The sequence below is a fragment of the Molothrus ater genome, chromosome Z (genome assembly GCF_012460135.2).
Source record: "Molothrus ater isolate BHLD 08-10-18 breed brown headed cowbird chromosome Z, BPBGC_Mater_1.1, whole genome shotgun sequence".
In the NCBI taxonomy this organism is placed as follows: Eukaryota; Metazoa; Chordata; class Aves; order Passeriformes; family Icteridae; genus Molothrus; species Molothrus ater.
In genome coordinates, this window is record NC_050511.2 from 57,658,232 (window position 1) to 57,684,692 (window position 26,461).

Genomic DNA, 26,461 nt, shown 5'->3' on the forward strand with positions numbered 1-26,461 from the left:
GAGAGAAGGTTCACGTAGGCTGTCTTATTTATGGGATAAATAAGACAGGAGTTGACTAACAGTCAAATTACCAGTGATGGAAAAGGTGAAGGTGAGACTCCTTGTGCCTCCTTTATTCCTTGACAAATGAGTTTACTGTTCCTGTGTTAGTCACATATTTCCAGTTTCCAAGTTTATGGCATCAATGCTCACCACGCCACCCTTTTCCTGCATGGGCTACCAGAGAACAAGTTGGAACTAGAGAAGTTTTAACCTGGTCGCAGTCTAGACCTTTGCTTCCTTTGGTGTCTGAACCAAAGTGCCATTAGTTTGGCCAAGAGGCTGTGTCCAGGCATCACAGCTGGCTCTGGAGGAGCCCCTGCACCTCTGAGCCAGGGGATGCAGAGATGACATCTCTTTTTATCTTTTGTGAGTCACTGCACAGCAGAAGTGTGGCAAGGCCACATGAACTCAGTTCATTTTTTGGCATTTTAGCCCACATCCCCTTTCACTACCCTATACTCACTCTTCTGGGACTTCCAGCAGCCCTGAAAGAAGCCACAGGCTGCTCTACCCATCTCATCAATGTGCCATCAGTGCAGCCAGATGGCGTGGGGTTTGTGCCAGGCCCCAAAACCAGCTGCCTTCTCCTCGCTTGCCTGGGAGGTTTCTTGAGGTGCCAAGAGGGATAGGGGGCGCAGCCACCAGTTGGGAAGCAAGATAACTGTGCCAGGAGGTGCAGAAGAAAAGTTGGCTGGTGCTCTTGAACCTTGGCTTAAGCAGCTCTGAAGTCTCCCTCTCCATTGGGCTTGGTGTGCATTCTTGCCAGCTCACGAGTCTGCTGCCCTGTCACACATACATACAGTATGGGCAGAATAAGTGTAGCTTTGTGACTTCCTTACTCTCAAGGCAGAGGGCAGGACTTAAAGCAAAGCTGGTCTTTTCACATCATACCTACTTTTTTCCCCCACTCAGGGCCTACTGAATGCATCCTATCTATCAATGACACACAGCTATTTTTACTGGAAATTGCCCCATACGTGCACACCTTCACAACCACAGGCCCCATAACACATACACAGTCTGCATAAGTAGTATTAAAGCTCATTTTCTGATGTCCTCATATTCATTTCCAACAAAATTTTTCACCCCAATTCTCTCTTCAATAAAGCAGCTTTCCCAACTTTTCCTGGATTCATCCCATGCACCTCTTCTTCCCCTGCTGTACTTCCCAGTTGCCACTCCAAACCTCTGCACTCAGCTTGTACTCAACAGCAGCAAGAGCTGCCACTGATACATGCCACCAAGTGCAAATGTGTGGATTCTGGAAGTGTTTCAGATCTGGTCCTACTCAGGCAGCTTGCCTAGCAATCACCTTCACCATTCTGCCTCTTCCATGAAAACTGTGCTGAAATTCTGAAATATAGATTGTCACTGGGAGGCAGACTTAAGTCAGCAGCCATTATTTGAAAACATCTTCTTATTTTAAATTCTTCCAGTAATTTTAACATATTGGTGGTTCAAATTAAAAGTTTTGTTCAGTAGGATGAAGAAAAAGTGACAAAAGCATGAAAGCCTGGTTAGAAAGGCAGTGTGGTTGCTCATGGTTGGAGAGAAAGGGTTTGAACCTGCTGGGCGCAAGGTGAAGTTATGGGATGTTTCTTGAGCTTTGCTTAACCCACATGATGAGACATACAGTGCCAGTGATTAACTACAGGAAATCACAGAAAATGCTGAAGCAAAACAGCTCCAGTACTGGCACAGGTTCCCCAGGAAGGCTGTGGACTTCCCATCCCTGCAGGTGTTCAAGGCCAGGCTGGACAGTGCTTTGAAGAACCCAGACTGGTGGAAGGTGTCCCATGCCATGACAGGGGGATTGGAACTACATCATCTTTAAGGTCCCTTACAAACCATCCTAAAGAGTCTATGATAAAGCCCCTGTAATTCACCACAGCCTTGACAACTTCCCCTGCTCTCTCAGTCAAATTGAAGACTTGCAAGAATACATGCAATTTTCTTTGGTATTATCTAGATAGATTGATCTTAACTAGATCAAATGCTAAGAGGTCAATTGTTTCCAGCACAAACTTGTATCATTCATATGGGTAATTTCCACAGAGTAAAGGGCTTCCCAAGCACTCTCAAAATAGTTTGAATTTTTCTTTGCAGCCATAGGAAGCAGAGGAAATTCAGTACAGTCATCATGGCAGCATTTTTTCTAAATGTATTTAGAGGGAACCAGTGAAAAATCCTTTGTATTAACATGTCTGGAGTTTACTCTTGTCTTTTCATAGATCAGTATTCTGATTTATTTTGTCTCCTGCATTCCCATCTAACAGTGTTTCCTGATCCATAACATGTTAACTGATCACCAGTACTGTAATTCTGCCACAATACTCCCTATAAATAATTTGCATGGACTGAGGATCCCATGCTTTTTTTTAAGCACAAGTTAATGTGGTTTGCTGAATTCTGCCTGTCACCTCCGAAATGCTATGTAATCAAGGTGACTAACCTTGTATTTACAGCAAAGGATTTGGAGTCTGTGATTCTGATGGGTCCCTTCTAACTCAACATATTCAGTGATTCTGTGATCAGCGAGCACCTCAGTGCAGTTAGAACAGTGATGTTCCAGAAGCGTTAGTTTAGACTAGACTTTACACATTGGTGCCATGGACAAAATGACCCTCAAATGTCACACACATCATCTCCAAGATAAATTTTATCCAAAGATAATCCAGTTCACATACTCCAAGACAATTCTGGGGGCTGAAGCATGCTAAATGGAGATAACTAGCAGGGTCTCTTCATAAGCATCTCCTAATCAAACACAAATGTAGACACCTTATGTACAGATCTGCTGAGAAAAAACAAAGTTTGAATGACAAGGCATTAATTTCTTAATTAAAATTACAATTTGAGGATTCTGTAGTCCTTTCCTCCATACAGGTCTGAAGTAATTGTGAAGCTTATGTTTCACAGAACTATTCTAAACTATTGTCCTCTTAGCAATTTAAGAACATAGAAGTGGAGGCAGACAGGTTATAGACCACTGTACAAATGAAACAAAACAGAATATAAACTTTTTCAGCTTCCTTATGTTATTTTGCCACAAATATGCAGCACACCTTTCATTTGAATATTCAGAAGAAAACCCCCAAAGTATTCAAGACTCTACCTATATGTTAGATTATTAGCAATGCATCCCTAAGACCTCATTCAGGGGGAAATTATTTTAGATATAAGATGCAAATATGTTTATACCCTCTTTTACTAAATCCTTGATTTCCTTGTGAATCATTTTATCCAGACTTTACAGTGGAAAGACAACCTCAGCACTCATAAAAATGTGCTTTACATTTAATTACAGCATATAATGAATACCAATATGATAGTGAATCACATATAATATACTGGAAATTGTTTTCCAAGTCAATCATCTATGTTTTTCTCTAACCAGTTGGCAATTTTGATTAGTAGTTTTCTCCTTTCAATATTTTCAAGTTTTGCAGATTCCAGTAGCATAGTAATAGCCTCTCTCTCATCCTCTTCCAAAGTAGCATTATAAAAAACCTGCAACTGAAGAAATAAACACGGGCTTAGTTCACACATAACTTCACTTGCAGCAAGCAACTGTGTGCCTGACAGATGCTTTAGACAGAACTGCACAGAAAAGGGGCAGATGACAGAGACTGAAGAGGGGGTGGGACAGGGTTACTGATTTACACTAACGTGGGAAAGCTCCTTACATATCAAGAATGTGCCCTTTTGCTGTTCCTCTAAAAATCCTTTCAAATGCAGCCAACTTCACTGGTACTGGTGGTACCACACTGTCTAGGACTAGTTGGGTAGAAGAATCCTCTTGTGCTGCCTGTTCTACAATCAGAACAAGAAATCTTTCTCATCAGTCTAATAGGCAAAAGACAAGAGAGGAGTGAAGAATAGTAAATAAATATTTGGGATAAGCAGTGATTGAACAGTATGAGGAATTAAACAGATGTCAGTATGACAACCTAACAGGCCAGCTGCCCAAATGCTGGTACATTTTCAGTAGATATCACGGCAGAGGTTGTCTCTACAGAGAGATTTCATAGAGGAAAATGAGACAGTTTTGATAGAATTTGTGGAGATTCTGCTTGAAACATGAAGGTTTGGAAGACATCAACATTATGGTTAATGATTCCTTTTAAGAACCAAAACTTGTATTTACAAACTGGCCATGAAGTTGAGACTAAACGTTTCTCTGGTTTACCTCTCGGATCTGTACATCTGTTTTGACAAATCTTCCCATGGCTTTTAGTACATCATGCAATAATTCATGCCCATATCTGTAAAATTGACATAAAGGTCCTTCAAATAGCACATTAGCAAATATATTAAATTTCATCTCATTTGAAAATACTGACACTATTTAGTGATTATTTACTATGCTGCAAATACCAACTAAGTATGCAAACTGAAGTTTGCAACTATGGACTCTTTTCCCTCTTTTAAAGAACTACCATTAATATTCAATTTAGACATTTGAGCAGCATGAAATACAATAATTACCCTTCATTTTCATTTCCTAGAAAGATCTGGTATTTGTACTTTAGTAATATGAATTCTTTGCATGAAACAGATAATGTCTCTGAGGCCATACAGCCAAACTGAGCTAAAAAGACTAAACAGTAATGTGTTTAACAAGCTGGTGTTCCTGTTGCTATCTTGAGGGTAGCGTACAAGAAAACACTTGCACTATTCTTTTCATTTGAAAATAAGGGGACAATTTTCCAGCAAATTTCTCATAAATTTGGAACGCAGAAAAGCTCTGTAAGGGAACAAGTTGATATGATACAAATCTGCTACAACTTGCCTTTTCTAGTGTTAGCAATAATTTACATATGAGGATTTTACTTCAGCATTTTATACCCACAATTTACAGCATTTACACCCTCTTGTAAAATCCTAGTGGATAAACCCACTTCTAGAGTCAGGATTCCCAGGAGTACTTAAATGTACAGAAACAGTCATGAACAGACTAATTTTTAAAGTCTTCTGTGTTTGTTGAGCTATTCTTTGGCATTAAACCCTGATCAGAGTTGAATCCTCTGAAAACTCTGCTCTGCATACTCAATACTCAATCATTACAAATAGCCATCCCTGGAAGGAAAATCTGCACCTGAATTTCATAGCTCAAATATAAAGAGAGAGGAAGAAGCCAAAGAGCCACAGAAATTAAAGGAAACCAAAACTTGTTGCTTACCCTTGACTTAAAAGTGGCCAATTTTCTGTAACAAATTCCCAGGCTATATGGTGCCCAATATCCTTAGTCACTACATGTGAGATGATGACTGAAGTACAATTGGAAGAAAATAATGTGTCACTGAGTCCATATTGCAAGTATCTGTTAGAAAAGCAGGAAAGAAGTGAACCTTTCACTTGTGTTTTAAAATGGAAATATACAGTATTGCAATCTGGAAATGAAATCCAGTACACAAAAAATCCTATCTCAACTAATATCAGCATGTGGAAGGTTATACCAAAGTTGGTGTCACTCTGAGCTGTGTATTCAGCTCGGGTTTTGTCCTTAACATTTGTTCTTTCACACGGACTCTCACTTCTTAGTAAAGTGAGGGTGTAGAGTATCAAATGGACATAGATGTATTTCTTATCCTGGCACCAGAAAGACAACTGCTCCTACCAGTTGGAAAGGCAGACTGCTCTTCACCTTCAGGCAATTCACCTCATTGTGACTCAGAGGGAGCCTATAGAGTATGCCAGTGAGACACTTTTACACAAAAACAACCTGTTTATAGGTTCCCCTACAGTGAGACTCAATTAGAAAATTTTTATGAGGACTAAAGCAGGATTTCAGAAGTGTCTTCTAATGATGTCAGTGGCAGTGAATGCCTGAACATCTTGAAAAGTAATTATTCTCTGTCTTGCCTCAGTGTTTTACCTTGCATGCTCCTACTTCCAAATGAACCCTTTTAGAGTTATTTTCTCATAGGGTGTTGCAGGCAGCTGCTTTATGGGTAGAGTTGGGTTTCTCCCCTTTTGCAGGCCCTATGTTTAACATAATGGGCATAATTGTGGGGGCTAGGGAAAGCACATCTTAACATTCTTTACCCCAAAACACTCCCTGGGTGGCATTTCAAAAAACAGATTGGTTTGTCAGCTACTGAGTATATGGAGGAAGAAGCTCATAACAACTTCCTGATTTATCAGGGAATGGTGATAGCCTGTTCCAAGAAAAAGGCCAGAGGATCATAGGTCAAGGGGGAAATTAGTATAGGCGGCTGGGCATCTCTTTGCCACATTTCTTATCTTATTCTCTTATTCATATTTCTTATCTTATTCTCTTATTATCTTAGTCATATTTTTCTGTCTTCCCAAATGACCACCACACTGGAAGGACTAAAGCGTTATTTCCACACCTTTAGACCCATGGAGTTTATGTGAATGTTTGGATGATAATTCTTTAGACCGTCACTGCCAAAATTCCACCCCTTAACAAATGCTTTAGCTACTACAAATATGACTGATTAGAGAATTCAACATCATTTTACTGACAAAGATACAAATGCCAGTAAAAGAAAATAAACACAGCATTCCAAACTATGTTCTGGAAACTTTTGAACAAGATTCTTCGATATACGTCTTAACTTTTTGGTTGGCCCACATGGAGTCAGGACTTAAGACCTGATGGCCCACATGTTGTATTTGCAGAAGGATTGTTTATTGCTGTTTGTCCCATTTTTCATACTTGCTCCCTAACAAAACTCTTTAAAACTTTACCAGTGGTTGACAAGGCACATGCTTCTGTGGGAAGCAAACCTCTACCAGCTTTGCACAGTAAAGTATTTTTGTTCTTGTTATTTACTTCTACATACACAAAGATATACTTTGATAAAGGTCACCTGTAAAGTAACCATGACTCTTTGGCACAGCTCATGGCATAGAGCAGGATGTCTTCATCTTCCTCAAGGGAGTCAGTATGGTTGTACATTTCCCATGCAAAATTCCATTCTTTATCACTTCCCACTGCAACACCATAGCAGCAGACTGTTCTTCTAATTAGAAAGGGGATTCTGCAAAGTAAAATATTTAAAGATACTGTACTGTTGTAGAGACAAATCCTGTTGTAAATGCGTAACTGAAACCAAATGTTTATTTACAGTTAAAAGATACGCAGCAATGCAAATATAAAATATCAGTGTAAATAAGGATAGGAAATCTGTTTGCTTTATTTATGATTTAAACATTTTAAAAGCATGCAGTTTAAAGGAAACAAAAAACCCCAATGTTTTTAGAGCAATTGGACCAGAGTATTTTGTGTACATACAGTGAAAATGCCACTGTTCCATATCACAGCCTAGGAAATGGATCACACCATTAAAGAGTGCACTAATGCATATATGCATCATCCCAGACAAACCTTTTCTAAGTTCCTTCAGTGAATGCACCCAGTAGGAAAAGCCATTTGCAGCACAGAAGGAAACAGAAGGGACATTTTTCCATGCAACAGGCAGCCTCCTATTACTCCCTCCCCAGGGAAGAGTCCTCAACAGGGCAATGAATTTTATAACAGAAATTAAATGTAAACATTACCACTGTAATGCTCCATATGCAAAGGCTGAACAGGAAATTTTTCCTGTAGCAATGATGTGTCCCTAATATTAAGACATTGTAAACACTTTTCAGTGAAAGCAGTGTTCTACTATGCAGACTACCTGAAAACAGTTTCAGCTAATGGCATTTTGGACTAATGCTCTTACAGAAGAATGGGTCCCATTGCTATAAGCAAAACATTTGACTTCCCTATGTCATACTGTTAGTCTGCTTATTATTACATTAAGCCAAGATTGTAAATCAAGGTGTAAAAAATGCCCTCCCTTTGATCAGGGGATACACTTAGAAAAACAGATAAGTTTCTGGTCAGAAAAGCCATTCTTCAGGCCCAAAACTGGAAACAGCAAATTCAAATTTAAATAATTTGAGAAAAATTCCTGAGTTTCAGCAGATTATCCTAGAGAAAATGAGGATGATTCCAACAGAGTTAGTGAGTCAGGAGGAAGGATATATGACATCAATCTTTAGAGTACAAGGTAGAGAAAAGGAAGTCATAAGTTTTGGAAACAAAGGACTAGTAGGAAAGAGCAAGAGACTTGGATGTTTTCCATGACAGACATTACTTGTCAGTGAAAAGGCAAGATGGAGGGATTTTGGTAGTTCTGTTACAGATGTGGGGATTTCATTGTCATACTAACAGAAAGCATAGGCATGTTCTATATTTACTTTAAAAAATAGTTTGGATTCATTTACCTAGCTATTTACTGGGACATAAGGGATTTACCACCAAGAATGACATGTAGGGTTGTTTCATCAGTCTAAAGTATTGCCCTGTGAGGAATCCTTCTCTAACAGATCTGAGTTACAAGGTTTAGTAATTTGTTTCATAATCTTTTCATAATGTTGCAGTAAGAGGTCATAGTAAGGTGACAACAGGGTAAAGCTATTTTGGCCAAAGTACAGCTATTTATTTTGCTACTGAAGCTGCTCCAGTAGTTGCAAGAAAATGTTCATTAATAGGTGTAAAGTTGTATGTGAGTAGACAAGTTCTGTGTATCATTTGGCTGCAACTCTGATGTAAAACATTTGAAGCAGGCTGGACAGGCAGCCTACTATGGGGCAATGGTTTGCTGGCTGGTGACATCTGTGGGGGCTCTGAAGGGGTTTATGTTGTGTAGTTCCCAGAGGGTGTCCAGTATGGTCCAAAAAGGGACTTTGGAGTTTGAGGGTATATTAAGTGAGGGGTGTGACTTATTAATCTTGAATAAGCTGTGTGATTTGACATTACTGAATAAACTCATCTTTACTGGCTGTGTGATTTGACATTACTGGCCTGTCAGAATCCCTCATTTCTGGATGTTGGGGAAGATGCAAAAAGCTGCTGGAAAGCAGGGCAGGTTATTTTACATTGTTTTTTGGAATCAATCCAGAAATAACATGGTGATTTCTTAACTTTTGAGAGTAGCAGCAGTATATGTGAACCTTTAGTAAAAAAGTAAAATGGACTGAAATACTGTCCCTCCCCCAAGTAGTTTCCTTCTTTCAAAAGACGAGCCAGTAACAGCTTCTAAGAGAATACATTAACTTAGCAAGCTTCACTACACTCCTATAATGAAAAAAGAGTAAAATTGAGAAACTGGCTGGGGTTTACAGCTCTAGTTATTTCCATGAAATAGATAAAAATGCACTGTATTAAGTCCAGTTATGTTCTGCCCAGAACAATTTGGAAATGTTCAGCTGAAAGTTGATCACCCAATCTGAAACAGAAATGCGTTACTTCGTTCCACAGATGTGAGAATCCTTCTGGGTTCCACCTGTGGCAAAACAGCTGCTATGAATTTGCTCTCAGCATGGAGAACATAGGCGCATCTAAAGGGATTTGTCTGTGAAATATGGGTCAAAAGTGTTGTGCCTGTTTTCTCTCCTACCCAGCGTATGTAAAGTCTCATTAGCTGCATGGGAACAGTGATCTGTCACTTGAAACCAAAGAAGTGTCCTATCTTCTATGGGGTTTTCTCCTTAAAACGTGATCATTTTTTAATGATCATGTTTAACTTAACCGAATTCAGAGTTTCATTTTTTCCACACATAAAGCCCAGTAAAATCCATTTGAACTTTTCTCAGTGTCAAGAAGGACAGCAAAATTAATATTCTTAATCAAATTCAAAACCCAATCAGCTAATGTATTTCACAGACTTTTCAGCTATTCAGGTCAAACAAGGTATGTAGTATTCCATCACCTCAAATGTTATTAGTAGGGAAAGATGACTATTTTGAAAATAGACTGACAATTCAGCATAGCACTGTTGCTTTTAGTGTGGAATTGCAATAATATTCTCTTTAGAATGGAACAAAATTTATGTAGGCTATTTAAACTTTTCAGTCTGACTGCAAAACTCAGTTTGGCTTTTATAAGGATGATCACTATGAAACTATTTTAGAAAACTCCAATATAATGGTACAAGTTCAGTTTACTTAGCCAACTACATGTATCAACATATATCAAATAAAACTGAAATGTTTATCACAACTACCACAAATAAAAAGAAACTTTAAATACTCACTCACCAGTGCCAACATTATTTGACTATTGCATAGAAAAACATCAAAAGAAAGAGAGAGGAAAAGATAATAAGAATTTCAATACATTGTAATTTTTTTTCAATGATGCAATGGTTGAATACAGAAAGTCTCTTCCTGAGAGTCCATTGTCACAGACCAGACCCCTAACCACTAAGCTCCAGTACCAGCATAAGGACTGACAGCTATTCCCAGCACCTCTTTGTGTGAACACAGAACATGCAAGGCACTTTGATGGCTCACCATGGGCAGTTGGCTGTATCATGCAAACATCACTTCACTCAGTATTGTTAAGAGAAGCTTAAAAGCTGAGTTGGTGTATGTGACAATCCCAAGGCTGTACTACTGCAAAGGGACTGGGCCACATGGACCAACTTTTGGTCTTCGTGGCAAAATCTGCATCCTCCAGCCTGTCAAGTCTATGTAAAAAGCAGCAATTATGAAATCGTCATAAAGCTGGGATTTGGGGAAGAGGAAGAGGTTGGGTAGACATAATTGTCCTAAATTCTACCATTCTGGCAATAAATAAGAGCAGTGTACAGAGACATTTCTCATTCTGCCTCCCCCTTGTAACAGCCTTTTAACTTTCCACCTCCCTTAGACAGGCACACCTCTAAGAGCAGATCACCATTCTTACTTGTACTCAGGGTTGTCCCTCCACTTAGCATACAGTTCAGATGACAGGTCCAAACAGTCTTGGAGGCCCAGCCAGCACGCTGTTGCCAAGAGTTTTTCCAAATACACTCTTGAAGGGAAGTTAAAACAGTAAGAATAAAATATGCATACCACATTTGGCATACTTGCACTGTGCCTGACCACCACAGTTTCAGAACATGATGCCATTAACCCACAAGAACCTCTACTAGGAACAATTGAGTTTTAATAAAGTAATTAATCAAACAATAATGGTCCCCAGAATTAATATTAGTGGATATATAGTGAGGCAACAAATGTATTATATTTTTGTAAGTTTTTTGCGTGGTTTATATCCTCCTTGGAATGATCCAAATCACTCTGATGTTTAAGCCTGTGGCTGCAGTGGCCTTGCAAAATGAAGTATTTTCAAGAGTTAGTAATTGACTCAAAATCAGATCTTAAGTTCATTGCTGTCAGTTTTTCTTCAACTAGCAGCAGCCTGCTGAGCCTGTTCTCTGACAAACAAGAACTACCACTAAAATTAAATGGTCCTTAAAATTAATCATCCTTAAACTATCACCCTTTATGTTCCTGTCAAAGGTGTCACACTTACAGAATAGTAAAATAACAATTCAGTTACATTCACATTAGTTAGAGAATTATTCCTGGATCTTGTATTTAAAAGAGATATAAGGTTTAAATTTATAAGGTTATAAGTTTTAAGGTTATAAGTTAGGTTTTAAGTTAGGTTATAAGCTAGGTTATACGTTTTAAGGTTATAAGGTTATAAGTTATAAGGTTTAAATTTACTTGAGCGAACTGCAATGTATCAGATCCAATCACACCAGAAAAAACTCTTAAGAAAAGCAGGATACTTACTGAGCAAAATAGTCATCTTCCAAAGCATCAGCATTTTGACGAATAAAACCTGCATAATAATGGTATATTGGCAACATTCTCTTTAAAAGGTATTTCTTTTAAAAGAAGGGAAAGAAAAATTACTTTCGTTTAGATACAAGTTTTTATTTTCCTTATTTACTCAGTTTATCCTAAAAATTTATGGCTATTAATGTCTTGAAAACACAGAGCATTAAATTAAATATAAACTGGGTCTAAAATACAATATACCTGTACGTCAAACTGGCACACTACCATTTCACATCACTAGGACCTTTGAACTTATAATGAAAAACAACAAATTCTCAGAGAAACAGGGAAAAGCCCTTCTCAACAGAAAATACTCTGTTCTTCACACTTATTTTAACATACCTTTACTTTTTAGAACTTAAGACAACTAATACTGTAGGGCTGTACTTTAAACATAAGTGGAATCTTGAAACAGCAGTCAAGGAAATAAATAGTATCTCAGGTAAGTCAAATATGGGAGAGAATAATTTCATTTAGTATCTAAACACTATTCCTTCTTTCACTCCATGAAGGTGAATGGAAAGCAGTACAAAGCACAGAGCACAAATATACTATATGCCTTTTATACATAGCAGTGTTGGTCCTTTCACTTGCTACTGAGAGACAGTTCTGTTTTCTAAATTCACTGTTTCAAAAAATGAAGGATGAAGCTTAATGTAAGGAATGTGCATGCATTTGTGCTTTTCAATAAGGATCAGATAAGACTCAATGAGACTTATCATTGGCTAATATGTATAATTAAGTACCTCCTCCTTTTTAATAAAACCTCAAAAGTTGATAAAGTCATGGAACAGGAATCACAAGCTCTCTGACTAATCATAGCCACCACTACATCCTTGAGAATTTAAAAAGCATTAATTTTAGACTAATGTATTTGTATGGTCTAATATCTTGGGTAACTAACAAAATGGTCTTACCTTTAAAAGTGGATATACTTCATGGTTCTTCAGCGTACTTTCCAAAGTCTCAGGTATAAGGTTTAATAATACCACATTCCATATGAAGAGTTCATCCTCTCTGGCAAGGTATTTCGTTAGCTCAAGTGCTGTTTCAATTGGAACATATCCAAAGCTATATAAAAAAACCCCAAAACAAAACAAAAAAGCCCACACATTTTAACATGCTTATTCACATTAACCACCTACCACACATATATGTTTATTTATGGGGCAGACAATAAAACATCAGGATACTGTGTGAAAAGTAACTAGAAAAGGCACTGGAAAAAATAAAAGAAATATAAATGAATGGTGATTTTAGGAGCTGAACTCTCAAAACATCTATGAAGGAGCACTGTGCTGCTATCACAGGAATAGGCCAATCATGGCAGTAAGCATGGCAGCATGCACACTCTGTGTCTGCAGGATATGGTACAAACACATTGACAGCAGGACAGTCTGTCCCACTGGATCAGAATTAAGAGGTACTGTCTCGGTTATAATACAACTTTATTTTTATTGTGAAACAACTTATTTTCATTACATGTTCTTTTGTGGAATATTGCAAAAGTCAAATCATTTAATTCACAGGCACACTATTTGTGGAATTAACTTCTTCAGCATGGCATTTCTGTCCCTCAGTGTGTAATAAGCATAGAATTCATTTTTTCACAAAAAAATTCCAATTCAAGCACCCCCCTACAGAAAAAAAAAATATTTTTTTCACGTGTGTGGCAGTGTTCACAGGGGTTCTTGGATGAGGGAAGAGAGGAGAATGTTGACTCCATGTTTCAGAAGGCTTGATTTATTATTTTATGATATATATATTACATTATAACTATACTAGAAAGAAATAGAAGGAAAAGTTTCATCTCAGAAGGCTAGCTAAGCTAAGAATAGAATAGAAAAGAATGATAACAAAGGCAGCTGGCTCGGACAGAGAGAGAGAGAGCCAGCTCTGCCGTGACTGGTCACTAAATCCAAACATCCACACGAGACCAATCAGGGATCCACCTGTTGCATTCCACAGCAGCAGATAACCATTGTTTACATTTTGTTTCTGAGGCCTCAGAAACAAAATGTAAACAGAAGGGTTTACAGAAAGCTTCTGTAGGGAAGCTTAGTTTATATATATAAAGCTTCTCAGAAGGGAAAAAATCCTAAGAAAAGATTTTCACAAAAGATGTCTATGACATTGGTGTACTTATGTAGCAGCACAGTTCTGTACGTCACAGTTACATTTCTTGTTAGCTCCTAGTTTTGAGCTCTCTTCTGGAAAATTACATTCTTATGGGAGGAGAAATGGGAATTTTTACTTCATCCTGTCAGAGGTACTTCCAAGGCCCTGAAGCAGGGCTGTGTGCTTTGGCCACCTCATCCCTGATGTCCCTCATCGTAGGGACACCCTCATCATTGGTGTCTGATGCTTTTGGCACCTCTGGCACAAGTGAGGCAGAGACACACTTAATGCTTCTCAGCTCCCTACAACATTGCTGACCTCCTTAGCACCACAGACCTGAACAACCAAGTCATGACTCAAAAAGAGAAATTAAAAAGGTTTTGAGTGACACAGTGCAGCACAGTTGAGATAGTCCAGAATAAATGAAGGAAGATTCAGAATCCTCATTTGGAGTATTTTTTCTGTTAAATACAGGTTAATCCCCAAAGAACTCATGGCAATGCAACTATTTAAAATAATTTCCTTGGAGCTGGAACAAAAGAAATTTTGAAGTAAATCACTCAGCACTAACAAAAGGGATTAAGTAACTCCCAACCATTTTGTAAAAGCAGTTATTCTTAGGAGGCACACGTGGATAGGAATGAAGGAAGCAGAACTAGAAATCTTGAGTGCAATCATATTTTTGAATCAATTTCTGTAACATATTGGAAACATACTTACTCTGTCAATGCAAAAACATCATCTATCAGCTGGAACCTGCTGACAGCGGGAATAGCCTGCAGAAAGCATTGGTGTTGTGTTAGTTGATTTCAACATGTCATTAAGAGTTTACAAAAAGCTTTACGATGTCTCAGAACATCCCTAACAGGTTTTCTATATCAAAACAGCCTACAAAACATTGAGAAATGGATCCTGAATTTTAAACTGAAATTATTTATGTGCTTTAAGAGATATGTGCTGGACACAGAGCTACATAATATAGTTCTATATTACGTTGTATATAAACATATAACTACAGGCCATTAAGCAGAGAATTTAAAGACCCCTCTTACTTGCATGCTGTAATTGAAATTAAAACATGGAAATGCCACATTTCTTCAAAATACCCTAGGTACACAATTTTGGTACATTTTTCCCTTTTGAGGTTTAAATACAGTGGTGCAGAGCAGCGTGTCTATCACTACCATGAAATAAATGATCCAAGCACAGCCATGGCTGTTTCTCTGCTTACAGGCATGTATCTCATGCTCTTGTGGCAGGACTGCTGTCCTCTTTGTCCCCTCCCTGTTCCATGCCCCTGCAGTTTACTGCTTGAGCAAATATTCCCTGTGACAGCTGGAAGCATAAAGCAAAGCAGAGATGCTGAAAGCAGACACAAGTCAGGTGTCTTGGGCTGACACCCGCCAGGCAGGAATGTGAGGCTGGGTGGAAGCTGCGTGTTCTCGTTCCACTTCTCGATAGTAAGACACATTAAAAACAGCATGACCATGAGGAGCAGACAGTTTTGCGCAACTGCTACCAAGAACACTTCCCACCAGGAAGCATTATGACAAAGAACAGACAGTTTCACCGCAGTGCCAGCCAAGGCACTTCGCACAATTCTGGTTAATAAGGCAGAGAATGCACTCTGATTTTGTACATGACTGGGGATTGTGAGAATTTGACACAAAACTTTAGGCACAGAAAGATGTGTCTGTCCTTCTCATCCTTCCCAGAAGGGATGCCTTATGGTAAGACTTGCATCCTTGGCCATGCCAAATGTTTTCACTCAAGAAATTAGGCTTGTGATTGCAGTCCTACTGTTAGTGCTATCCACAGCTGTTCTGCAGTTAATGCACTTGTCACGGTCAATCCAAAATAACTCCTTTGTTGTCCTTAATAGCCCATGCTACTTGTGAACCTATCTTGTTTGAATGTGACCAAACCTATACTTAATAGACTATTCCTGTCCCTCCTGTCTGGCCCAGAGTTAAATTTTTGCAACCCTGTATGGTGCCCAAGTCAGCACACACCCAACATCTTGATGATGTAGGTCTGCCCTGAAAGAAAGAAGCCTAGAAGAAATGAAGACACTGTGCTGTAGGAAGGTTTCATATGCTCTGATCAGCCTTGTGTCCAGACTCTCTAGAGAAAGATTGTACCGATTACTATTAGGTCAAAAGGTTACATTTTCTCACTTTTGTTAGCAAAACGAATGAGCTGACACTACTACTGCAGCCTCTGGCTCACTGTAGGATTAGGCAACACTGAGACCATGCAATCCTATATAAAGTCACATCTGTTCTGTACCACTTTCACCTTCAGTTCTGGCTATGGCAAGTCAAAGGTGGGATGCAATCTATTCTAAGTCACTGTCTACAGAGGACTGAAAGAGCTCAAATAGAATTGATTGGAACTTCTAGGAAAATTATCCACAAAAATCCAAAACCAAAAAAATCAAACAAAGAAATCCACAAAACCCCAACCAACCAACCCACAAAAAAAAGTCAGGTTGTTTTTTTTTTTTAATTCTACGGGCAGAAACACTATGGTTTGACAAAACACGGAAATAAACTTTCTCACAGTTTTCCTTCTTCATAATTACTTTGTACCTGCTAAGGCTGAAGTCCCACATTCATACTGAAAGCTCCTTGAGAGAGATTTAAAGAGAGCAGAAGAACTATAGGCCAGTAACACAAATTTGAAGACAAAATGTCATGTACAGTTATCTGAAAGTGTTCAGGCCTGTCATCTTCCACTACAAAAAGCCAGTGACTAGTGGCGCAATGGTGGGTTTGTCATTATTCCAGATTTTCATCAATGTGATTCCAGGTAAAAACTGCCTGAAAAAATATACAGAAAGAGTCTGCTCATAAGCTTGAGAAAACAAACATGATCTTACCTTTGGATCATTTTCAAGCAAGCGTGCTAATCTCTTCAAGTTTAATTGGTCATAGTTCACTCTGTAGTATCCACTTAAATTTACATTTAGCAAGATCCAGTCATAGTCTGACTCTGATACTTGCATTTCAGGAAACATTTCTGTAAAGTGACATTAGAATGTATCATTTTGTTTTCCATGCACTGCTTCTTTTGAATTTACAAACAATGGACTTGCTACTCCTCTGAGGTATGAGACAAGTTTGAGGCTGGACTCAAAAAGAATCCCCCAAAAGCACTTGAGATCAGTGCACTTGAGATCTCTGCTCTGCCCAGCAGGATGACTTCAACAAGCCAATGATTCCTCAGGTACTGAGCACCTTGGGATTCTAAGGAGAAAGCTGAAGACTCACTTTGCTCCAGCCCTTTAGCTGAAAGGCAGCTGTGAGAGTTCAGGAAGTTTACTCAACAGTAAACTCTCAAGATGAGGAGCAATATCCTCCCACACCTGTTGCAGGGTACAGATCCACAGTACACCTGCTGCTCCCAGCTCCAAAACACAGTGCTCAGCACCTCACAGAAGAACTGACCATCCATCTCCATTTATTCAGATAAATGCAGATCAAGGAAAAAAACCCAACCAAACCTATTAAGTTTAACAAGAGACAAGTAATCAAAAATGCTTTTTTAAAAGAAGATAGTTCCATAGTCCTTTTGAGTTACATCACTCACTAACAACTTCCTCCTGCATTCCATCTCACTACTCATAGGTTCTTGCCTGGTTGACTGCTCCTGAGAGCCTACTGTGCTTTGAAGGAGCCAGTGCAGCTCTGAAGGCTCTAAGCTGCCTCATCAGAAGAGTATTCTGTTTTCACATCCTGATTTGAGAAGGCACACTCTGTTAAGACAGTAAGTCCATACTGGTGAGTAATCTACACCCATCAGAATGTACTCTGAACACTCCAGTGTTTAGACAAAGCAAGTACTGCAAGATTCATCCTGTGTTCAGAGGAATATACACATATTTTTTCTTATTTGCCTGTCTGTATACAGTCGAATTAATGATCACTCAAGCTATCTTACTGCCTAAAAAAAAGAGGAAGTAACTTTTAACCCCTGCCAACAGAGGGTGGAGAGCTGCAATGCACACAGCATATTGAAGATTTGCTCTCAAGCATTCCACTGCATTAGTCTCTGCATCTTATTTTGACTCATCTAAAACCTGATGCATGCCTGACTTGCCAAAGCAAAATGATTACCCCATTCTAATGATTATACTTCTTCTTTCTCAAAAAAAAGAAAAAAGAAAAAAGCTATTGGAAAGCACTGAGTTCAGAAAGAACTGAATTTTTTATTCGGAGACACCCATAAAATCACTTTCTATTGTAAGAATTTAAAACTTTAAAAATCCTATTATGTTGATTTTAAATTTAATTTGCATTAAACAAATTAAATGCTGTTGAAAACATTAATTTTCCTGTTGTTACAGGTATTAATGTGCAATAATATTTGGGTTGCTTCCCACAGCCAGTGTTAATTTTTTCAGTCTTCTATCTACTGCTCAAGCTGATAATTTTCTGATATTTCACAGCTGAGATCCTGTCTATATTCAAAAGCTGTCCTTAACATCAATGAGATCTGTTGGGGGAAGAATATTACAGAAGCATGAGGACGTACAAGTTTGGATTTGTGTAAAAATTATAAAATCATAATTTCTGTGGAAATCTCTACTCATAAAATATGTCATGCCATCTTATTAAAAACTCCAGCTTGCACTGAAGTTTGATACAACAGAGAAAAGAACATTATATTGACCTAATGGAAAATCTACTGCTATTTTGTAGCACAAAATCATTGTTATGGATAAACAGAGACATTTCTGTATTAAAGTTTTATCTCCCTATTTAATTCAAATATATCCTTTTTTTTTAAAAAGACTTTCGAGTGTTCTCATCAGTTTGGTTTTAGAATGTGCAAACAAATACATTACTTACTGCTGCTTTTATCTAGCCAGGTTAAGGGTTGTGATGATCCATTTCTCATCCAAGAAATAGGAATAATCCAGGTGTTACTTGACAAATAAAAGGATATTATTAAAATTGTTATATTTAAAAATCCCTCTTAGCTGATGCTAAACTACAGTGCAGATTAGTTCCATCTTACAAGAATATCCATCTACCTTCTGTCCTCTCTGACGCATGCAACCTCATCAGATAATGGTACTTCTGCTGGATCAGCATTTATCTTCTCCAAAAGGGAGCTTTAGCATGGATTTTAAAAGGCACTAATATCAAGAATATTGTTCAGTGCTAGGTATTTCAATACCATAGTTTTTCTGTTCTATCTTTCCTTCTCCAGACAGCAATTTTATTCTCCTCACTTTTTACAATTCACCCTATTTCTGGAGACCTTAAAGCTACTTTTCAGAAGCACATCTACCAAAAAAAGGTTCCAGGAAAGAAATACAACTGTCTTTCCAACAACTGTAATTTCTTTTCTGAGGGAATGTAAAGCTCCTTTCTGGTAAAAGAGATGAAAGCTTCAAATACCTGAAAAATTCTGTAATATGGATCCTGAGCTTTCTTACATTCACACAGTAATTTGTGCTTGCTAACTGTACAGGACTTCACACTTGTGACTTAGAATTCCTTATCTGAGCTAACCAAGAATATTGAATGGATTAATGCATTACAGTTCCTGGAGATCGGGAGCAAAGGAAACCCTGTGACTTTTGTTAAAATTCCTTTTGTCTGTTTGTATTACCAGCCATAATTTCCAAGGAAAAACTGCTTTGGATTTTGCTCTTTTCACTTTTTCCTCGCATGACAATTCATCTCATGGACTCCATCCATGCACCCCAAGACTCATAAAAACTGCTTCTTCATAAATGCTCAAACCCTAGCCAGGAGTTTCCAAAGTGGGTGACGAAAGGCAGCTACTTCTATCATCATTTTCAGACATCTAGTAAGTTTTCAAAAGCCCCAGACACTTAGCAATGCTCACAAGAACTTAAAACTGTTGTTCAGGTATCAGCACTTTCTGCGAAAGGGGTCATTTATTTAAGTATTTAAATGCAACCCTTCTATCCTTGTCAGGCAGAAGAGACTGGGAATGTGTGCACAGGAAGGAAGCTAAGTGTGGTTCATCCAGGTCCCCAGACCGTATACCTGAGGGATGAGGAAAAAAGAAAATGCCAGGCAAAAATCCTGTCTGCAACACACTCATCACCTACATCTGATTTGGAAAAGTCACTATTCCAGAAGAAAGCAACCTTTTGGAAAAACAAGCAGAATCTGCAGAACTATTGCAAACTCTAGCAAAATCTCAAACAGATTTTGCTTGACTGCTCATCACAAGAAAAAACCATAAGTTAAAAAATCAGATGATCAAAACATATTGTTGTAACTGAAGCATTTCCTGTAAAAAACAGGGTATAAATATACAATAAAAACACAAGCTAAACATACTTGTAAGAATCAGTACTCTTTCTACTGTTTTTATTAAAAAATTGTTCCTGTCTGATTGTTCCCGAAGTTAGATTTAACGTTAAAACTGGAAACCCATTTTGGCATGTCCAGGAATCCATTATTTGCTTTACAGGTGCTGGCAACTGAACTTCATCCTGTGCATCTACGACCTGAAAGGGAAAGAGAAATTAGAAATGCTTATGATGAACAGGTACTTACTGATATTGCTTCAGTGAATCTCTGGGAGTGCTCCTAACGTAGTAGAGAAAATAATGCTTAGCAGCTTGCTGGTCTTTGGCTCATGCAAAAAAATCAATGTAACAAATTCCAAGGAACCTTTTTGACATCCTAATAAAGACATAATACAGGCATAAGCCATTTTCAGGAATTATGAAATACTGAGATGACATTTTTCATTCTACAACTGTCGCAGACATCTTTTCACTGAAAATCCTTTCTTTAGGATTTTTCCTTCTGAGAAGCTATGAGTCCTCAGAGACAGAATGTAAACAATGGTTATCTGCTGCTGTGGAATGCAACAGGTGCACCTGTGATTGGCCCATCTTGGATGTTTATAATTAATGGCCAATCGAGGACCAGGCTATCTCGGACAGAGTGCGAGAGAGCTGCCTTTGTTATCATTCCTTTCTTTTCTATTCTTAGCTTAGTTAGCTTCTGAGAAAACCTTTTCCTTTCTATTTCTTTTTAGTGATTATAGTGATAATGTAATATATATACCATAAAATAATAAATCAAGCCTTCTGAACATGGAGTCAACATTCTCATCTCTTCCCTCATCCAAGAAGCCCTGTGAACACGGTCACATACAACCTGCTGCTAACCTTTTCCTTTTTAGCGTTAATATACTTACACATCTCTATGGCTATGACAGACTTAACTAGTTAATTTCATTCAAATAGAACTGATGCAACACAAATATTTTTAAGTGTCATAATAAACTGAACTAGTAAAGACAAATTGGGAAAGACATTAAGCTGGAGCCCAAACTGGTGTGAATTGGCACAGTCTTCACTGGCTTAAAACATATCTGAATTGTGTATCTGAAATTCTAGCACTCCCATTCTAAAGAAAGAATCTGAAACACAAGAAGCCTTCTTTAGAGGACCAGGAAGGTGGATTTTTTAAAAAAAACCTAATATTAGCATATGTTTTCTTAGTCAGATCTCTGCCAAAACCATTGAAGGGTGAAATGCCGAGCTACTGCCCTGAGTAGAGACTCTGCTGGATCTGTGACATACCAGCATCTTTGATCATCAAGCCTAAGGCATCACACACTCTGATCTAGCAAAACCTAAGCTACAGAGGAATTTCATGTAGGCTTATGTAATTACCATGGAACCCAAAACTTTGCCTGGTCCTGATTTCCTATCTCATCTCTCTACTCCTTGTACTCAGTCCCACTGATCTCAGGTGCAGCACAACAGCCAAATAAACACTTGAGAAGACATTAGCTGAGGAACTAGCAAAGCAAATTTTATGCAGGAGAAAGGCTGCACTACAGATAGCCACATTCCAATGCAGTCTTCTACAAACAGTTTATGCCTTAAATTTGGACTGGGCTAAACAGCAGGAAAAGAATACTAGAGACATAAAATGAGTACCATCTGTATGTGGGTCCACAGATCATCTTGATTAGCATTTGAGAAGGAAAATTCTTTCAGATAGGACTGGGAAGAAACAAAGAGAAGCATCAGAATCCATGGAGATTCAGTGAAAACCATTGGCAAAGCAAGCAATTTGTACAACTGGAATTTTCAAACTTATAAATCAAGACAAAGAAGGTTGTTTTTTCAAACTTACAGTAAGTGCTCTGATGAACAACCTTTCAGTCAGGAAACCAGAAAGCATCCAGGCTATAGAAGCCCCCTAGAGTACAAAAAACAAGTATGAGAAAAAATGAACTATTATTGCAATTACTGCTGCAATATTTTTTCAAATATTCCAGAGATGCTAGTTGGTCTACACCCACACTTCATATTTCACAGAGATTAAAAATGTTTTCACCTCTTCCTTCATAGCCACACAGATTTGCAACACCCAATAAATTTGTGTGTGCAGCCGAAACACGTTTTGAATGACAAAGTAGTTTTGTTCAAGAATTCCTCCCAAACCTACCTTATACCATTAGCTTAGAATCTGCAAGAAATGGGAAAAATTTTCTATTTTTTTACCTTGCTGTATGTGATGTTGTCAAAAAGAGACATTAAAGAAAATGATCCTTTGATCTTGTCTTCACTCTCTGACAGTGATCGAGCTATTTCACTGTCTTCCCTTAAGACAGGTTGTACAACATGAGCGTAAAAGATTTTATCCTGGAAGAAGAAGACAATTCTTGTCATGTGAGATGAACAGAAGATGCTAATTTTCTGGAGGGAATGAGGAGTATGGAATTAGCACTATTATGAATAATTTTTCTAAAAGTAAGCTCTGCAATTCCCCAGCTTTCTACTGAAGAACAAGGGACCATATACCTGATCCTGACATTTCCTACATGCAGCATCAGTGACCAGTGAAAATATTACATCTTCAAAGTACTGTGGGCTTGGGTCTGACAGTCAGTTATAGTGTAATCCTCAGGCAAAAATAAGTCAACTGTATTAAACAGCAAATGAACAAATACTGAAAATCGAAAGCCTGTATTTCATTTATTTCTGCTATGAATATGGCAGCATTTTCCTCCTAATTTCCCTGTTTCTTCTGCTGCAACCCTGAGCAATAACCTAAAACCTAAGCTACTGGAGGTACCAGGGTTTAGCTGTGTGGCATTGCTGCTGTCACCCCGTGAGAAATGGGGAAGGAAAGTGGCTCCTCAGAAAATGTCTCCCAAGTAATTGTCACCTACCATGGTCAACAGCTCAGGGAAGGGACTGAAGCATCTCTCCTGTAAGGACAGGCTAAGAGAGCTGGAACTGCTCACCTGGGCAAGAGAGGGCTCAGAGGGATCTCTCCAGTGTATGTACCTGAAGGGAAGCTGAGCAGGGGACATAGTCAGGCTTTTCCAGGGGTGCCCAGTGACAGGACCAGAGGCAGTGGCCACACACTGAAACACAGGAGGTTCTCTCTGAGCACCAGGAACAGCTTTTTCACTGTGGAGGTGACTGAGCATTTCCACAGGTTGCCCCGAGAGGTTGTCGAACCTCCATCCTTGGAGACGTGCAAAAGCTGTCTTGGCACAGCCTTGGGCAATTGGATCTTTTGTGGCCCTGCTTGTGCAGGGAGGCTGGACAAGATGACCTGCACATGTGCCTTCTAACCTCAGCCATCCTCTGACTCTGTGAACATTTATGACCCACAAAACTGCAAGATCTATACTCTTACACCTATGTGATTAATTCTGCATTCCCAAGGCACGTTACCTAACTGCCATATATCAAACAGAATTATTGCCCAGTATTAAAATTTACTTTATGGACACAAATGACAACTGCTCATTTTCAGAAAGGGAAGCTTCTAAATTAAATGTTTAAATTTAAAAAAAGTCAAGTATTTATTTCCAATTTAAAATTCAGAGACCTTAACACTTTTCACTGGTATTAAGACACTGTATTGCAGAGAATAAAGTGAGCTGTTGTTGAAGTTCAAAGAAGAAGGTAGGCATATCCCATGACCTAGAAATCCTCCTGACAGAAATTGTTTGGCATGTCTTTATTAGTTTCCAATCTAACATATAATTAAGAGCTTTGGTGAATGCAAAAAGGAAATTGACAAATGGTGTTTCAATTTAGCCACATAAAAAGCACCCTGGAGTAACTGCCCAGACTTAAGGCCCTTCCTTCCTTCAGAAGCTGATGGCACCATGTACAGACATTTAAGATTGCAGGGGCAAGTGCACCTCATGCATCTCATGGCTGCAATTAGCAGCCCCTATCCATCTGTCTCTCAGTTTAACAATGGATAGAGTCTTCTAATATGCTATGGGATTTATGCTTATTCCCATTTGGGCAGAATAGGAAGGAATTCTACCCTGCTGTTGGATTAGCTATGTGCATTGAATTTGTCTTATCTACAACCAGATATCCAGGGACCCACTGGGGTAAGCAGACTCAAAATGACCCAGCCTAATCTCTGCCTCGTAAAGATAGTGGAGGACTGGGATTATTAGAAAAGAGCCTGGCAGGTGAGGAGGAAAACCATTAGCTACAACAGGACCCAGGAGAGAAATCTGGGTTTGCCACATGATAGATCTAGGGCCAAACACCCACTCCTTGCCACTGCAGAATCCCAGCTGTCCACCTGTTCTCTGCACCAGCCATTGAGGGCTGGATAGAATCCCAGTGCCCCCACAGATGGAGACCTACAGGGAAAGAACCAAGACTGACTGGTCTTTCCCCCAGGAGTGACATTTATAATAGCACTGTTTGATTAACTCCCATGTTCTGCACCTTCCTTTCCTTTGTACACAATGGAACTTGGCTAGTGAGTGTTGGCACTTACCAGTGAAAGCTTGGGTTCAACATAGGTGGCTCCCAGGTACTCAAAGTAAGATGCCAGGCCCTCGTTAAGCCACAGATCATTCCACCAGTTCATTGTAACCAGATTTCCAAACCACTTAAATTGAAAGAAAAAATATCTCAAAATCTTCTTGGAGTGCTGTTTTCACTTTTTTTGCAGGTTAAACAGCTTTTGCAGGTTAAACACACATAAACAGGTGGAAGTAACTTTACTTAATGTCTGTGTGTAAATTGAATAAAATGCTGAATGTTCTTTCAAGTAGTGAAATTCAGTAGAAAAAGGCATATTCTAGAAAAAGTCAGAAGTTGAGGGCAGTAATTTTTAAATTGCTTCATCTACAATTTCATACCATAAGGGTCAACCTCAGTCCATTATGTCATTCTTATAGAAAATTTAATTTTAAAGACTTCTCAATATAAATTAAATTTCTAAAATATCATACCAGGCTATGAGTAAAAGTAGGACATCAATCAAGCAATTACAAAATCATATTTCCATGCTCTTAACAAAGAGAAATTGTCAAAGGAATGTCACATAAAACTGGGGAAATAACCATTTCCAAAACCAGCAAATCCCTCTCGTGGCAAGTACACATCTTCCAAAACAGCTGCTGTGTTCTCATATCTGGCATTTAATATTTAACAAAAAAACTATCATTTCTGGATTTATATTTTATTTGCTAATTCTTAAAAACCAGAAGTACAAGTTTATTGTAAAATAGATTGTAGTTAACCACTGACATTTATTTAATTGGCCTGCAGTAAAAACACTCTGCTCATCTGAAGATCTGAAAAGTTACAGACATTGTCAGAAAGGCATAAATGTGCACTAGCCAAGTTAAGCTATTTTTGCTAATTTTACTGACTAAGTGTAAATAGTTGTTGCTCAAGCAAATAACAGGAAATTAAACACTGTCAATAAGGAAGTGCAACTGTATTATCATTCCAAATAAAGTAAGAAAGAATTTGGAAATCTCTATGAAGGCTGGGCAAACATCCAGCACAAAGTATTTTCATGTTAATTTTGTTCTATTGTACAATGGGCTGTGTCTTAGAGAAGAACAAATACCTTTTGCAGTACGTACGTGCACTGCCCCTACAAAAGGATACTGATGAACTCAGTATGAGTGTCCTAACAAAATACTAAGTTTATTGTGTGGGCAGTAGTGTCATCCCTATGTCCCCAGAGTATCTTCTCTCATGGCAATTAAGTATTGTGTAAGAAAAAAACCAAGTGTCCCATTAACAGTTTCATATCAATGAGTCCTGTACAATCAGCATGCAGTCTGAAAGATGAGAGAACCTACTTTTAACATTGCTTTATCAGCAGAACATACGATCAAATATGCTTTCAGTTCTCTAGTGCTCACACACCCCCTCTATTGTTAAGTGATTATTTTGCTTCTATTAATCAGTAGCCATGAGGAAACAATGTCACAGGCAAATACATGTACAGAATTTTTTACCACATGCCTGGTGTCCTAGTTCATGTGACACAATTAAGGCAATCATTGCCTTCCTGCTTGTGAATTCATCACTTGGGAGGTTCATCAATGATGCTTCTTGGAAAATCATTAGCCCCCAGTTTTCCATACCACCTGCTCCAAAATCAGGCAGTGCAACCAGATCTGAATTGATTCAAACAGACACACACACAAAAAAAGTTATCTTAAACATTTTCATAAATAAAATGCTCACAATTTTAATGCTCACATTGGCTTAGCACCCCACTGAAGGATACTACATGATAGTGCTTCTTTGTGGCATTACAGCAAAACTTGCAAATGATTGCTGAAATTTCTTCTTGTCATGCTTTTCACCTATGATGCCATTCTTCCAGGAAGCCACATAATTAATTTCCACAAAGCC

The 26,461-nt window shown here is 38.5% G+C and overlaps 1 protein-coding gene across 1 annotated transcript in view; it reads right to left on the reverse strand.

Moving 5' to 3' along the window:
• Nucleotides 1-3,315: 3,315 nt before the first annotated feature.
• Nucleotides 3,316-26,461, reverse strand: part of LVRN (laeverin) — a 34,798-nt gene continuing 11,652 nt past the window's right edge. The window contains exons 5-20 of the mRNA XM_036402565.1: nt 26,066-26,220; nt 24,576-24,689; nt 22,313-22,453; nt 21,942-22,007; nt 21,743-21,808; nt 20,121-20,290; nt 18,648-18,724; nt 16,676-16,815; nt 14,515-14,570; nt 12,594-12,747; nt 11,629-11,723; nt 10,751-10,858; nt 6,882-7,052; nt 5,225-5,365; nt 4,232-4,307; nt 3,316-3,558 (exon numbers count right to left, since the gene is read on the reverse strand). Coding sequence (XP_036258458.1) covers nt 3,412-3,558; nt 4,232-4,307; nt 5,225-5,365; nt 6,882-7,052; nt 10,751-10,858; nt 11,629-11,723; nt 12,594-12,747; nt 14,515-14,570; nt 16,676-16,815; nt 18,648-18,724; nt 20,121-20,290; nt 21,743-21,808; nt 21,942-22,007; nt 22,313-22,453; nt 24,576-24,689; nt 26,066-26,220 — 1,877 coding nt within the window. The 3' untranslated portion in view covers nt 3,316-3,411. The remainder of the gene's footprint in view (nt 3,559-4,231; nt 4,308-5,224; nt 5,366-6,881; nt 7,053-10,750; nt 10,859-11,628; nt 11,724-12,593; nt 12,748-14,514; nt 14,571-16,675; nt 16,816-18,647; nt 18,725-20,120; nt 20,291-21,742; nt 21,809-21,941; nt 22,008-22,312; nt 22,454-24,575; nt 24,690-26,065; nt 26,221-26,461) is intronic.